Here is a 16,996-nt window from a genome sequence, read left to right on the forward strand (position 1 = left end):
TTTATTACTGCTTTATTATTACTGCTTTATTACTGCTGCTTTATTACTGCTTTATTACTGCTTTATTATTGCTGCTTTTTATTATTACTGCTTTATTACTGCTGCTTTATTACTGCTGCTTTATTGCTGCTTTATTACTGCTTTATTATTGCTGCTTTATTATTACTGCTTTATTACTGCTGCTTTATTACTGCTTTATTACTGCTGCTTTATTGCTGCTTTATTACTGCTTTATTATTGCTGCTTTATTATTACTGCTTTATTACTGCTGCTTTATTACTGCTGCTTTATTGCTGCTTTATTACTGCATTATTATTACTGCTTTATTACTGCTTTATTACTGCTGCTTTATTACTGCTGCTTTATTACTGCTGCTTTATTGCTGCTGCTTTATTGCTGCTTTATTATTGCTGCTTTATTGCTGCTTTATTACTGCTTTATTATTGCTGCTTTATTACTGCATTATTACTGCTTTATTGCTGCTTTATTACTGCTGCTTTATTACTGCTTTATTACTGCTGCTTTATTACTGCTTTATTACTGCTTTATTGCTGCTTTATTACTGCTGCTTTATTGCTGCTTTATTACTGCATTATTACTGCTTTATTACTGCTTTATTACTGCTGCTTTATTACTGCTTTATTACTGCTTTATTACTGCTGCTTTATTACTGCTGCTTTATTACTGCTGCTTTATTGCTGCTTTATTACTGCTGCTTTATTGCTGCTTTATTACTGCATTATTACTGCTTTATTACTGCTTTATTGCTGCTTTATTACTGCTGCTTTATTACTGCTTTATTACTGCTGCTTTATTACTGCTTTATTGCTGCTTTATTGCTGCTTTATTATTGCTGCTTTATTACTGCATTATTACTGCTTTATTGCTGCTTTATTACTGCTGCTTTATTACTGCTTTACTGCTGCTTTATTACTGCTTTATTACTGCTTTATTGCTGCTTTATTGCTGCTTTATTGCTGCTTTATTACTGCTGCTTTATTACTGCTTTACTGCTGCTTTATTACTGCTGCTTTATTACTGCTTTATTGCTGCTTTATTACTGCTTTATTATTGCTGCTTTATTACTGCTTTATTACTGCATTATTACTGCTTTATTGCTGCTTTATTACTGCTGCTTTATTACTGCTTTACTGCTGCTTTATTACTGCTGCTTTATTACTGCTGCTTTATTACTGCTTTATTACTGCTTTACTGCTGCTTTATTACTGCTTTACTGCTGCTTTATTACTGCTTTATTATTACTGCTTTATTACTGCTTTATTATTACTGCTTTATTACTGCTGCTTTATTACTGCTTTATTACTGCTTTATTATTGCTGCTTTATTATTACTGCTTTATTACTGCTGCTTTATTACTGCTGCTTTATTGCTGCTTTATTACTGCTTTATTATTGCTGCTTTATTATTACTGCTTTATTACTGCTGCTTTATTACTGCTTTATTACTGCTGCTTTATTGCTGCTTTATTATTACTGCTTCATTACTGCTGCTTTATTACTGCTGCTTTATTGCTGCTTTATTACTGCATTATTATTACTGCTTTATTACTGCTTTATTACTGCTGCTTTATTACTGCTGCTTTATTACTGCTGCTTTATTACTGCTGCTTTATTGCTGCTTTATTATTGCTGCTTTATTGCTGCTTTATTATTACTGCTTTATTACTGCTGCTTTATTACTGCTGCTTTATTACTGCTGCTTTATTACTGCTTTATTACTGCTGCTTTATTACTGCTGCTTTATTACTGCTGCTTTATTACTGCTGCTTTATTGCTGCTTTATTACTGCTGCTTTATTGCTGCTTTATTACTGCTTTATTACTGCTGCTTTATTACTGCTTTATTGCTGCTTTATTACTGCTGCTTTATTGCTGCTTTATTACTGCTTTATTACTGCTTTATTACTGCTTTATTACTGCTGCTTTATTACTGCTTTATTACTGCTTTATTACTGCTGCTTTATTACTGCTGCTTTATTGCTGCTTTATTACTGCTGCTTTATTGCTGCTTTATTACTGCATTATTACTGCTTTATTACTGCTTTATTGCTGCTTTATTACTGCTGCTTTATTACTGCTGCTTTATTACTGCTTTATTACTGCTGCTTTATTACTGCTTTATTGCTGCTTTATTGCTGCTTTATTATTGCTGCATTATTGCTGCTTTATTACTGCTGCTTTATTACTGCTTTACTGCTGCTTTATTACTGCTTTATTACTGCTTTATTGCTGCTTTATTACTGCTTTATTGCTGCTTTATTACTGCTGCTTTATTACTGCTTTACTGCTGCTTTATTACTGCTTTATTGCTGCTTTATTACTGCTTTATTATTGCTGCTTTATTACTGCTTTATTATTGCTGCTTTATTACTGCTTTATTACTGCATTATTACTGCTTTATTGCTGCTTTATTACTGCTGCTTTATTACTGCTTTACTGCTGCTTTATTACTGCTGCTTTATTACTGCTGCTTTATTACTGCTTTATTACTGCTTTACTGCTGCTTTATTACTGCTTTACTGCTGCTTTATTACTGCTTTATTACTGCTGCTTTATTGCTGCTTTATTACTGCTGCTTTATTACTGCTTTATTACTGCTGCTTTATTGCTGCTTTATTACTGCTGCTTTATTACTGCTTTATTACTACTGCTTTATTACTGCTTTATTACTACTGCTTTATTACTGCTTTATTACTGCTGCTTTATTACTGCTTTATTGCTGCTTTATTACTGCTTTATTGCTGCTTTATTACTGCATTATTACTGCTTTATTGCTGCTTTATTGCTGCTTTATTACTGCTTTATTGCTGCTTTATTGCTGCTTTATTACTGCTTTATTGCTGCTTTATTGCTGCATTATTACTGCTTTATTACTGCATTATTACTGCTTTATTACTGCTTTATTGCTGCTTTATTACTGCATTATTGCTGCTTTATTACTGCATTATTACTGCTTTATTACTGCTTTATTGCTGCTTTATTACTGCTTTATTATTGCTGCTTTATTACTGCTTTATTGCTGCTTTATTGCTGCTTTATTACTGCTGCTTTATTATTGCTGCTTTATTACTGCTTTATTACTGCTGCTTTATTACTGCTTTATTACTGCTGCTTTATTACTGCTGCTTTATTGCTGCTGCTTTATTACTGCTTTATTGCTGCTTTATTACTGCTGCTTTATTACTGCTTTATTACTGCTGCTTTATTACTGCTGCTTTATTACTGCTTTATTACTGCTGCTTTATTACTGCTGCTTTATTACTGCTTTATTACTGCTGCTTTATTACTGCTTTATTGCTGCTTTATTACTGCTTTATTACTGCTTTATTGCTGCTTTATTACTGCTGCTTTATTACTGCTTTACTGCTGCTTTATTACTGCTGCTTTATTACTGCTGCTTTATTACTGCTTTATTACTGCTTTACTGCTGCTTTATTACTGCTTTATTACTGCTGCTTTATTACTGCTTTATTACTGCTGCTTTATTACTGCTTTATTACTGCTGCTTTATTACTGCTTTATTACTGCTGCTTTATTACTGCTTTATTACTGCTGCTTTATTACTGCTTTATTACTACTGCTTTATTACTGCTTTATTACTGCTGCTTTATTACTGCTTTATTACTGCTGCTTTATTACTGCTGCTTTATTACTGCTTTATTACTGCTTTACTGCTGCTTTATTACTGCTGCTTTATTACTGCTGCTTTATTACTGCTTTATTACTGCTGCTTTATTACTGCTTTATTACTGCTGCTTCATTACTGCTTTATTACTGCTGCTTTATTGCTGCTTTATTACTGCTGCTTTATTACTGCTTTATTACTACTGCTTTATTACTGCTTTATTACTACTGCTTTATTACTGCTTTATTACTGCTGCTTTATTACTGCTTTATTGCTGCTTTATTACTGCTTTATTGCTGCTTTATTACTGCATTATTACTGCTTTATTGCTGCTTTATTGCTGCTTTATTACTGCTTTATTGCTGCTTTATTGCTGCTTTATTACTGCTTTATTGCTGCTTTATTGCTGCATTATTACTGCTTTATTACTGCATTATTACTGCTTTATTACTGCTTTATTGCTGCTTTATTACTGCATTATTGCTGCTTTATTACTGCATTATTACTGCTTTATTACTGCTTTATTGCTGCTTTATTACTGCTTTATTATTGCTGCTTTATTACTGCTTTATTGCTGCTTTATTGCTGCTTTATTACTGCTGCTTTATTATTGCTGCTTTATTACTGCATTATTACTGCTTTATTGCTGCTTTATTACTGCTGCTTTATTACTGCTGCTTTATTGCTGCTGCTTTATTACTGCTTTATTACTGCTTTATTACTGCTGCTTTATTACTGCTTTATTACTGCTGCTTTATTACTGCTGCTTTATTACTGCTTTATTACTGCTGCTTTATTACTGCTGCTTTATTACTGCTTTATTACTGCTGCTTTATTACTGCTTTATTGCTGCTTTATTACTGCTTTATTACTGCTTTATTACTGCTGCTTTATTACTGCTTTATTGCTGCTTTATTACTGCTGCTTTATTACTGCTGCTTTATTACTGCTTTATTACTGCTTTATTACTGCTTTATTACTGCTGCTTTATTACTGCTTTATTACTGCTTTATTGCTGCTTTATTACTGCTTTATTACTGCTGCTTTATTACTGCTGCTTTATTACTGCTGCTTTATTACTGCTTTATTACTGCTGCTTTATTACTGCTTTATTACTGCTGCTTTATTACTGCTTTATTACTGCTGCTTTATTACTGCTTTATTACTGCTTTATTACTGCTTTATTACTGCTGCTTTATTACTGCTTTATTACTGCTGCTTTATTACTGCTGCTTTATTACTGCTGCTTTATTACTGCTGCTTTATTACTGCTGCTTTATTACTGCTGCTTTATTACTGCTTTATTACTGCTTTATTACTGCTGCTTTATTACTGCTTTATTGCTGCATTACTGCTGCTTTATTACTGCTTTATTACTGCTGCTTTATTACTGCTTTATTACTGCTTTATTACTGCTGCTTTATTACTGCTTTATTGCTGCTTTATTACTGCTTTATTACTGCTTTATTACTGCTGCTTTATTACTGCTTTATTACTGCTGCTTTATTACTGCTTTATTGCTGCTTTATTACTGCTGCTTTATTACTGCTTTATTACTGCTTTATTACTGCTGCTTTATTACTGCTTTATTACTGCTGCTTTATTACTGCTTTATTGCTGCTTTATTACTGCTTTATTGCTGCTGCTTTATTACTGCTTTATTACTGCTTTATTGCTGCTGCTTTATTACTGCTTTATTACTGCTTTATTACTGCTTTATTGCTGCTGCTTTATTACTGCTTTATTACTGCTTTATTACTGCTGCTTTATTACTGCTTTATTGCTGCTTTATTACTGCTTTATTGCTGCTGCTTTATTACTGCTTTATTACTGCTTTATTACTGCTGCTTTATTACTGCTTTATAACTGCTGCTTTATTACTGCTTTATTACTGCTTTATTACTGCTTTATTACTGCTGCTTTATTACTGCTTTATAACTGCTGCTTTATTACTGCTTTATTACTGCTTTATTACTGCTTTATTGCTGCTGCTTTATTACTGCTTTATTACTGCTGCTTTATTACTGCTTTATTGCTGCTTTATTACTGCTTTACTGCTGCTTTATTACTGCTTTATTATTACTGCTTTATTACTGCTTTATTATTACTGCTTTATTACTGCTGCTTTATTACTGCTTTATTACTGCTTTATTATTGCTGCTTTATTACTGCTTTATTACTGCTGCTTTATTACTGCTTTATTATTACTGCTTTATTACTGCTGCTTTATTACTGCTTTATTACTGCTTTATTATTGCTGCTTTATTATTACTGCTTTATTACTGCTGCTTTATTACTGCTGCTTTATTGCTGCTTTATTACTGCTTTATTATTGCTGCTTTATTATTACTGCTTTATTACTGCTGCTTTATTACTGCTTTATTACTGCTGCTTTATTGCTGCTTTATTATTACTGCTTCATTACTGCTGCTTTATTACTGCTGCTTTATTGCTGCTTTATTACTGCATTATTATTACTGCTTTATTACTGCTTTATTACTGCTGCTTTATTACTGCTGCTTTATTACTGCTGCTTTATTACTGCTGCTTTATTGCTGCTTTATTATTGCTGCTTTATTGCTGCTTTATTACTACTGCTTTATTACTGCTGCTTTATTACTGCTGCTTTATTACTGCTGCTTTATTACTGCTTTATTACTGCTGCTTTATTACTGCTGCTTTATTACTGCTGCTTTATTACTGCTGCTTTATTACTGCTTTATTACTGCTGCTTTATTACTGCTTTATTACTGCTTTATTACTGCTGCTTTATTACTGCTTTATTGCTGCTTTATTACTGCTGCTTTATTGCTGCTTTATTACTGCTTTATTACTGCTTTATTACTGCTTTATTACTGCTGCTTTATTACTGCTTTATTACTGCTTTATTACTGCTGCTTTATTACTGCTGCTTTATTGCTGCTTTATTACTGCTGCTTTATTGCTGCTTTATTACTGCATTATTACTGCTTTATTACTGCTTTATTGCTGCTTTATTACTGCTGCTTTATTACTGCTGCTTTATTACTGCTTTATTACTGCTGCTTTATTACTGCTTTATTGCTGCTTTATTGCTGCTTTATTATTGCTGCATTATTGCTGCTTTATTACTGCTGCTTTATTACTGCTTTACTGCTGCTTTATTACTGCTTTATTACTGCTTTATTGCTGCTTTATTACTGCTTTATTGCTGCTTTATTACTGCTGCTTTATTACTGCTTTACTGCTGCTTTATTACTGCTTTATTGCTGCTTTATTACTGCTTTATTATTGCTGCTTTATTACTGCTTTATTATTGCTGCTTTATTACTGCTTTATTACTGCATTATTACTGCTTTATTGCTGCTTTATTACTGCTGCTTTATTACTGCTTTACTGCTGCTTTATTACTGCTGCTTTATTACTGCTGCTTTATTACTGCTTTATTACTGCTTTACTGCTGCTTTATTACTGCTTTACTGCTGCTTTATTACTGCTTTATTACTGCTGCTTTATTGCTGCTTTATTACTGCTGCTTTATTACTGCTTTATTACTGCTGCTTTATTGCTGCTTTATTACTGCTGCTTTATTACTGCTTTATTACTACTGCTTTATTACTGCTTTATTACTACTGCTTTATTACTGCTTTATTACTGCTGCTTTATTACTGCTTTATTGCTGCTTTATTACTGCTTTATTGCTGCTTTATTACTGCATTATTACTGCTTTATTGCTGCTTTATTGCTGCTTTATTACTGCTTTATTGCTGCTTTATTGCTGCTTTATTACTGCTTTATTGCTGCTTTATTGCTGCATTATTACTGCTTTATTACTGCATTATTACTGCTTTATTACTGCTTTATTGCTGCTTTATTACTGCATTATTGCTGCTTTATTACTGCATTATTACTGCTTTATTACTGCTTTATTGCTGCTTTATTACTGCTTTATTACTGCTTTATTATTGCTGCTTTATTACTGCTTTATTGCTGCTTTATTGCTGCTTTATTACTGCTGCTTTATTATTGCTGCTTTATTACTGCATTATTACTGCTTTATTGCTGCTTTATTACTGCTGCTTTATTACTGCTGCTTTATTGCTGCTGCTTTATTACTGCTTTATTACTGCTTTATTACTGCTGCTTTATTACTGCTTTATTACTGCTGCTTTATTACTGCTGCTTTATTACTGCTTTATTACTGCTGCTTTATTACTGCTGCTTTATTACTGCTTTATTACTGCTGCTTTATTACTGCTTTATTGCTGCTTTATTACTGCTTTATTACTGCTTTATTACTGCTTTATTACTGCTGCTTTATTACTGCTTTATTACTGCTTTATTACTGCTGCTTTATTACTGCTGCTTTATTACTGCTTTATTACTGCTTTATTACTGCTTTATTACTGCTGCTTTATTACTGCTTTATTACTGCTTTATTGCTGCTTTATTACTGCTTTATTACTGCTGCTTTATTACTGCTGCTTTATTACTGCTGCTTTATTACTGCTTTATTACTGCTGCTTTATTACTGCTTTATTACTGCTGCTTTATTACTGCTTTATTACTGCTGCTTTATTACTGCTTTATTACTGCTTTATTACTGCTTTATTACTGCTGCTTTATTACTGCTTTATTACTGCTGCTTTATTACTGCTGCTTTATTACTGCTGCTTTATTACTGCTGCTTTATTACTGCTTTATTGCTGCTTTATTACTGCTGCTTTATTACTGCTTTATTACTGCTTTATTACTGCTGCTTTATTACTGCTTTATTACTGCTTTATTACTGCTGCTTTATTACTGCTTTATTACTGCTGCTTTATTACTGCTTTATTACTGCTTTATTACTGCTGCTTTATTGCTGCTTTATTGCTGCTTTATTACTGCTTTATTACTGCTTTATTACTGCTGCTTTATTACTGCTTTATTACTGCTGCTTTATTACTGCTTTATTGCTGCTTTATTACTGCTGCTTTATTACTGCTTTATTACTGCTTTATTACTGCTGCTTGATTACTGCTTTATTACTGCTGCTTTATTACTGCTTTATTGCTGCTTTATTACTGCTTTATTGCTGCTGCTTTATTACTGCTTTATTACTGCTTTATTACTGCTGCTTTATTACTGCTTTATTACTGCTTTATTACTGCTTTATTGCTGCTGCTTTATTACTGCTTTATTACTGCTTTATTACTGCTGCTTTATTACTGCTTTATTACTGCTTTATTGCTGCTGCTTCATTACTGCTTTATTACTGCTTTATTACTGCTGCTTTATTACTGCTGCTTTATTACTGCTTTATTACTGCTTTATTACTGCTTTATTACTGCTGCTTTATTACTGCTTTATTACTGCTGCTTTATTACTGCTTTATTACTGCTTTATTACTGCTTTATTACTGCTGCTTTATTACTGCTTTATTACTGCTGCTTTATTACTGCTTTATTGCTGCTTTATTACTGCTTTATTGCTGCTGCTTCATTACTGCTTTATTACTGCTTTATTACTGCTGCTTTATTACTGCTGCTTTATTACTGCTTTATTACTGCTGCTTTATTACTGCTTTATTACTGCTGCTTTATTACTGCTTTATTACTGCTTTATTACTGCTGCTTTATTACTGCTTTATTACTGCTGCTTTATTACTGCTTTATTACTGCTGCTTCATTACTGCTTTATTACTGCTGCTTTATTACTGCTGCTTTATTACTGCTGCTTTATTACTGCTGCTTTATTACTGCTTTATTACTGCTGCTTTATTACTGCTTTATTACTGCTGCTTTATTACTGCTGTATTACTGCTGCTTTATTACTGCTGTATTACTGCTGCTTTATTACTGCTGTATTACTGCTGCTTTATTACTGCTTTATTACTGCTTTATTACTGCTGCTTTATTGCTGTGTTTTAGATCAGTGCTCATCTTCTAACAGTTGGCTGAGTTTCCACATTGTAGACCATTCCATTGTTCCTGAAGTTAAATAACCACCCACTCTGCGCACGGGATGATGCCAAATGAACTCGCCCACTGTGAGAAGACATAGCATGCGTGTGTGCGTTCGTGTGTCTCTTACTTTTGTAGTGGCTCTTTCCCGTACTTCATCAGAAGGCGTATGGCTGTGGGAGCTGTGTAGAACTTGGTCACTCTGTACTTCTCAATCACCTCCCAGAAACGCCCAACGTGAGGGTGGACTGGAATACCCTCAAACTGGAGAACACAAACCGTAATCAGATGGATTATTTTACATAACATGACATATCTGTCCACAGGACTGCAGACATATACATGCAGACAGATATAATGCAGACATATATAATGAAGACATATATAATGCAGACATATATAATGCAGACATGTATGTTGCAGACAGATATAATGAAGACAGATATAATGCAGACATATACATGCAGACAGATATAATGCAGACATATATAATGCAGACATGTATGTTGCAGACAGATATAATGCAGACATATATAATGCAGACATATATCATGCAGACATATATAATGCAGACATATATAATGCAGACATGTATGTTGCAGACAGATATAATGAAGACAGATATAATGCAGACATATACACGCAGACATATATAATGCAGACATATATAATGCAGACATGTATGTTGCAGACAGATATAATGAAGACAGATATACATGCAGACAGATATAATGCAGACATATATAATGCAGACATGTATGTTGCAGACAGATATAATGAAGACAGATATAATGAAGACAGATATACACACAGACAGATATAATGCAGACAGGTGTAATGCAGACATGTATGTTGCAGACAGATATAATGAAGACAGATATAATGCAGACAGATATAATGAAGACAGATATCATGAAGACAGGTATGCATGCAGACATATATAATGCAGACAGATATAATGAAGACTGATACACATGCAGACATATATAATGCAGACATATATAATGAAGACAAATATAACAGATATACATGCAGACAGATATACATGCAGACAGATATACATGCAGACAGATATACATGCAGACAGACACATGCAGACATATAATGCAGACATATATGTTGCAGACAGATATAATGAAGACAGATATACACGCAGACATATATAATGAAGACAGATATAATGCAGGCAGATACAATGCAGACAGATATAATGAATACAGGTATACATGCAGACATATATAATGCAGACAGATATAATGCAGACAGCTATAATGCAGACGGATATAATGAAAGCAGTTACACATGCAGACATATATAATGCAGACATATAATGCAGACATATAATGAAGACAGATATACACGCAGACATATATAATGAAGACAGATATAATGCAGGCAGATACAATGCAGACAGATATAATGAATACAGGTATACATGCAGACATATATAATGCAGACAGATATAATGCAGACAGCTATAATGCAGACGGATATAATGAAAGCAGTTACACATGCAGACATATATAATGCAGACATATATAATGCAGACAGATATACATGCAGACAGATACAATGCAGACATATAATGCAGACATATAGATGCAGACAGATATACATGCAGACATTATAATGCAGACATATATGTTGCAGACAGATATAATGCAGACAGATATACATGCAGACAGATATAATCCTGCCAGCCAGTCGAGGCGTCTTAGTCTTTTACTGCTTTACATTAACATATGTCAGAAACCAGTTCTATACCAGTTCTACTGACCAGTTCTATATAGATTCTATACCAGTTCTATACCAGTTCTACACCAGCTCTATACCAGTTCTACTGACCAGTTCTACACCAGTTCTATACCAGTTCTACACCAGTTCTATACCAGTTCTACTGACCAGTTCTATACCAGTTCTACACCAGTTCTATACCAGTTCTACACCAGTTCTATACCAGTTCTACACCAGTTCTATACCAGTTCTACACCAGTTCTATACCAGTTCTACTGACCAGTTCTGACCAGTTCTATACCAGTTCTATACCAGTTCTACTGACCAGTTCTATACCAGTTCTACTGACCAGTTCTGACTAGTTCTACTGACCAGTTCTATACCAGTTCTGACTAGTTCTACTGACCAATTCTATACCAGTTCTACTGACCAGTTCTATACCAGTTCTACTGACCAGTTCTATACCAGTTCTACTGACCAGTTCTGACTAGTTCTACTGACCAGTTCTATACCAGTTCTACTGACCAGTTCTACTGACCAGTTCTATACCAGTTCTACTGACCAGTTCTGACTAGTTCTAGTGACCAGTTCTATACCAGTTCTACTGACCATTTCTATACCAGTTCTACTGACCAGTTCTATACCAGTTCTACTGACCAGTTCTATACCAGTTCTACTGACCAGTTCTATACCAGTTCTACTGACCAGTTCTATACCAGTTCTACTGACCAGTTCTATACCAGTTCTACTGACCAGTTCTATACCAGTTCTACTGACCATTTCTATACCAGTTCTATACCAGTTCTGACTAGTTCTAGTGACCAGTTCTATACCAGTTCTACTGACCATTTCTATACCATTTCTATACCAGTTCTACTGACCATTTCTATACCAGTTCTACTGACCAGTTCTATACCAGTTCTACTGACCAGTTCTATACCAGTTCTACTGACCATTTCTATACCAGTTCTACTGACCAGTTCTATACCAGTTCTACTGACCAGTTCTATACCAGTTCTACTGACCAGTTCTATACCAGTTCTACTGACCAGTTCTATACCAGTTCTACTGACCAGTTCTACTGACTAGTTCTACTGACCAGTTCTATACCAGTTCTACTGACCAGTTCTATACCAGTTCTACTGACCAGTTCTATACCAGTTCTACTGACCAGTTCTATACCAGTTCTGACTAGTTCTAGTGACCAGTTCTATACCAGTTCTAATGACCATTTCTATACCATTTCTATACCAGTTCTACTGACCATTTCTATACCAGTTCTACTGACCAGTTCTATACCAGTTCTACTGACCAGTTCTATACCAGTTCTATACCAGTTCTGACTAGTTCTAGTGACCAGATCTATACCAGTTCTACTGACCATTTCTATACCAGTTCTACTGACCATTTCTATACCAGTTCTACTGACCAGTTCTATACGAGTTCTACTGACCAGTTCTATACCAGTTCTATACCAGTTCTGACTAGTTCTAGTGACCAGTTCTATACCAGTTCTACTGACCAGTTCTGACTAGTTCTACTGACCAGTTCTATACCAGTTCTACTGACCAGTTCTATACCAGTTCTACTGACTAGTTCTACTGACCAGTTCTATACCAGTTCTACTGACCAGTTCTGACCAGTTCTACTGACCAGTTCTATACCAGTTCTACTGACCATTTCTATACCATTTCTATACCAGTTCTGACTAGTTCTACTGACCAGTTCTATACCAGTTCTACTGACCAGTTCTATACCAGTTCTACTGACCATTTCTATACCAGTTCTATACCAGTTCTGACTAGTTCTAGTGACCAGTTCTATACCAGTTCTACTGACCATTTCTATACCATTTCTATACCAGTTCTACTGACCAGTTCTATACCAGTTCTACTGACCAGTTCTATACCAGTTCTACTGACCAGTTCTATACCAGTTCTACTGACCAGTTCTGACTAGTTCTACTGACCAGTTCTATACCAGTTCTACTGACCAGTTCTATACCAGTTCTACTGACCAGTTCTATACCAGTTCTACTGACCAGTTCTATACCAGTTCTACTGACCATTTCTATACCAGTTCTATACCAGTTCTGACTAGTTCTAGTGACCAGTTCTATACCAGTTCTACTGACCATTTCTATACCATTTCTATACCAGTTCTACTGACCATTTCTATACCAGTTCTACTGACCAGTTCTGACTAGTTCTACTGACCAGTTCTATACCAGTTCTACTGACCAGTTCTATACCAGTTCTACTGACCAGTTCTATACCAGTTCTACTGACCAGTTCTATACCAGTTCTACTGACCATTTCTATACCATTTCTATACCAGTTCTGACTAGTTCTACTGACCAGTTCTATACCAGTTCTACTGACCAGTTCTATACCAGTTCTACTGACCAGTTCTATACCAGTTCTAGTTACCAGTTCTATACCAGTTCTACTGACCATTTCTATACCAGTTCTATACCAGTTCTATACCAGTTCTACTGACCATTTCTATACCAGTTCTATACCAGTTCTATACCAGTTCTACTGACCAGTTCTATACCAGTTCTATACCAGTTCTACTGACCAGTTCTATACCAGTTCTACTGACCAGTTCTATACCAGTTCTACTGACCAGTTCTACTGACTAGTTCTACTGACCAGTTCTATACCAGTTCTACTGACCAGTTCTATACCAGTTCTACTGACCAGTTCTATACCAGTTCTACTGACCAGTTCTATACCAGTTCTACTGACCAGTTCTACTGACTAGTTCTACTGACCAGTTCTATACCAGTTCTACTGACCAGTTCTATACCAGTTCTACTGACCAGTTCTATACCAGTTCTAGTGACCAGCTCTATACCAGTTCTACACCAGTTCTATACCAGTTCTATACCAGTTCTACACCAGTTCTATACCAGTTCTACTGACCAGTTCTACACCAGTTCTGACTAGTTCTACTGACCAGTTCTATACCAGTTCTGACTAGTTCTACTGACAAGTTCTATACCAGTTCTGACTAGTTCTACTGACAAGTTCTATACCAGTTCTACTGACCAGTACGCTGGTAGCCCCGTTGGCCAGGGGTCCATAGGTGATGTAGGAGTGTCCGGTGATCCATCCTATATCTGCGGTACACCAGTACACATCGTCTGGCTGGTGGTCAAACACATACTTAAAGGTCAGAGAGGTGTAGAGCAGGTAGCCTGCTACCGTGTGGAGGACACCCTGTAGGGGAGGGAGACCCAGAGTTAACACACACACACACACACACACACACACACACACACACACACACACACACACACACACACACATTTAGAAACAGACGCTTAAAACACAAAGGGTTAACACAGGACGACACACACACACACACACATTTAGAAACATTTTGTCCTACCTTTGGTTTGCCAGTAGATCCGCTGGTATAAAGTATAAAGAGAGGATCCTCTGCATCCAGCCACTCAGGTTCACACTGCTCTGAGACCTGTCCCATCACCTCCTCCCAACACACATCACACGCAGCATCCCACGGAGTCTGGACAACAGGAAATACAACAGGACTCAGGTTCACACTGCTCAGAGACCTGTCCCATCACCTCCTCCCAGGAATCAGGTTCACACTGCTCTGAGACCTGTCTATCACCTCCTCCCAACACAGGAAATACAACAGGAGTCAGGTTCACACTGCTCTGAGACCTGTCCCATCACCTCCTCCCAACACACATCACATGCAGCATCCCACGGAGTCTGGACAACAGGAAATACAACAGGAGTCAGGTTCACACTGCTCAGAGACCTGTCCCATCACCTCCTCCCAGGAATCAGGTTCACACTGCTCTGAGACCTGTCTATCACCTCCTCCCAACACAGGAAATACAACAGGAGTCAGGTTCACACTGCTCTGAGACCTGTCCCTTCACCTCCTCCCAACACATACAGTAGAAATACAGTAGAAACACAACACAGTCAGAATACAGTAGAAATACAGTAGAAACACAACACAGTCAGAATACAGTAGAAATACACCAGGAAATACAACAGTCAGAATACAGTAGAAATATAGTAGAAACACAACACAGTCGGAATACAGTAGAAATACAGTAGAAACACAACACAGTCAGAATACAGTAGAAATACAGTAGAAACACAACACAGTCAGAATACAGTAGAAATACAGTAGAAACACAACACAGTCAGAATACAGTAGAAATACAGTAGAAACACAACACAGTCAGAATACAGTAGAAATACAGTAGAAACACAACACAGTCAGAATACAGTAGAAATACAGTAGAAACACAACACAGTCAGAATACAGTAGAAACACAACACAGTCAGAATACAGTAGAAATACAGTAGAAACACAACACAGTCAGAATACAGTAGAAATACAGTAGAAACACAACACAGTCAGAATACAGTAGAAATACAGTAGAAACACAACACAGTCAGAATACAGTAGAAATACATCAGAACTGTGACCTTCAATGCTGCAGAAATGTTTTTGGTACCCTTCCCCAGATCTGTCAACTGTGGGAACTTATATGGACACATCTGAAGGATGATCAATGGAAACAGGATGCACCTGAGCTCAATTTAGAAAATCTCATAGCAAAGGGCATGAATACTTATGTAAATAAGGTATTTCTTATACATTTGTAAAAATGTTTAATAACCTGTATTCACTTTGTCATTATAAAGGTATTGTGATGTCATTATAAAGGTATTGTGATGTCATTATGGGGTATTGTGATGTCATTATAAAGGTATTGTGATGTCATTATAAAGGTATTGTGATGTCATATAAAGGTATTGTGATGTATTATAAGGTATTGTGATGTCATTATAAAGGTATTGTGATGTCATTATGGGGTATTGTGATGTCATTATAAAGGTATTGTGATGTCATTATAAAGGTATTGTGATGTCATTATAAAGGTATTGTGATGTCATTATAAAGGTATTGTGATGTCATTATGGGGTATTGTGATGTCATTATAAAGGTATTGTGATGTCATTATGGGGTATTGTGATGTCATTATAAAGGTATTGTGATGTCATTATAAAGGTATTGTGATGTCATTATGGGGTATTGTGATGTCATTATAAAGGTATTGTGATGTCTTTATAAAGGTATTGTGTGTGGATTGATGAGGGGGGAAAAATGAATTTAATCCATTTTAGAATAAGGCTGTAACGTAACAAAATGTGGGAAAAGTCAAGGGGTCTGAATACTTTCCCAATGCACTGCATACCAGAGTACTTCGTGGTGCAGCTCAAGAAAAAAAATATGGGATTTGCAATAGACACTCCCAAACTAACAGTACATAGCTACACACCTGCAGTTTGTTAGAAACATCCCCACTTTGTATCCTCAGTGCGTGATGCTTAACTACTAGACATCTTTTAACAGTCGCTGACGCTCTGTGGAGAGAAGAAGAAGAGAGTTGGAAGAATTGTCAGCCAATCAGGGATTGACATTACGGGTTGCCCTATTGCCTGGGGCAAGTGAACTGAGCAGTAACCCTAACCTGTCACGCCCAGACCTTCGTTATCTATGTTTTATGTATTATTTCAGTCAGGTCAGGGTGTGACGAGGGTGGGTATATGTGTTTTTGTCCTGTCTAGGGTTTTTATATATCTGTTTTTTTTATATGTGTCTAGGTAATGTAGTTCTATGGTGGCCTGAATTGGT

General features: G+C 35.4%; 1 protein-coding gene across 1 annotated transcript in view; it reads right to left on the bottom strand.

Annotated features, from left to right (window-relative positions):
* Nucleotides 1–16,996, bottom strand: part of LOC118376219 (acetyl-coenzyme A synthetase, cytoplasmic-like) — a 78,180-nt gene that overhangs the window by 33,766 nt on the left and 27,418 nt on the right. The window contains exons 7-10 of the mRNA XM_052462910.1: nt 16,641–16,725; nt 14,699–14,836; nt 14,356–14,526; nt 9,699–9,832 (exon numbers count right to left, since the gene is read on the bottom strand). Of these exons, the coding sequence (XP_052318870.1) occupies nt 9,699–9,832; nt 14,356–14,526; nt 14,699–14,836; nt 16,641–16,725 (528 nt within the window). The remainder of the gene's footprint in view (nt 1–9,698; nt 9,833–14,355; nt 14,527–14,698; nt 14,837–16,640; nt 16,726–16,996) is intronic.

Source organism: Oncorhynchus keta, chromosome 15 (assembly GCF_023373465.1).
Source record: "Oncorhynchus keta strain PuntledgeMale-10-30-2019 chromosome 15, Oket_V2, whole genome shotgun sequence".
NCBI lineage: Eukaryota > Metazoa > Chordata > Actinopteri > Salmoniformes > Salmonidae > Oncorhynchus > Oncorhynchus keta.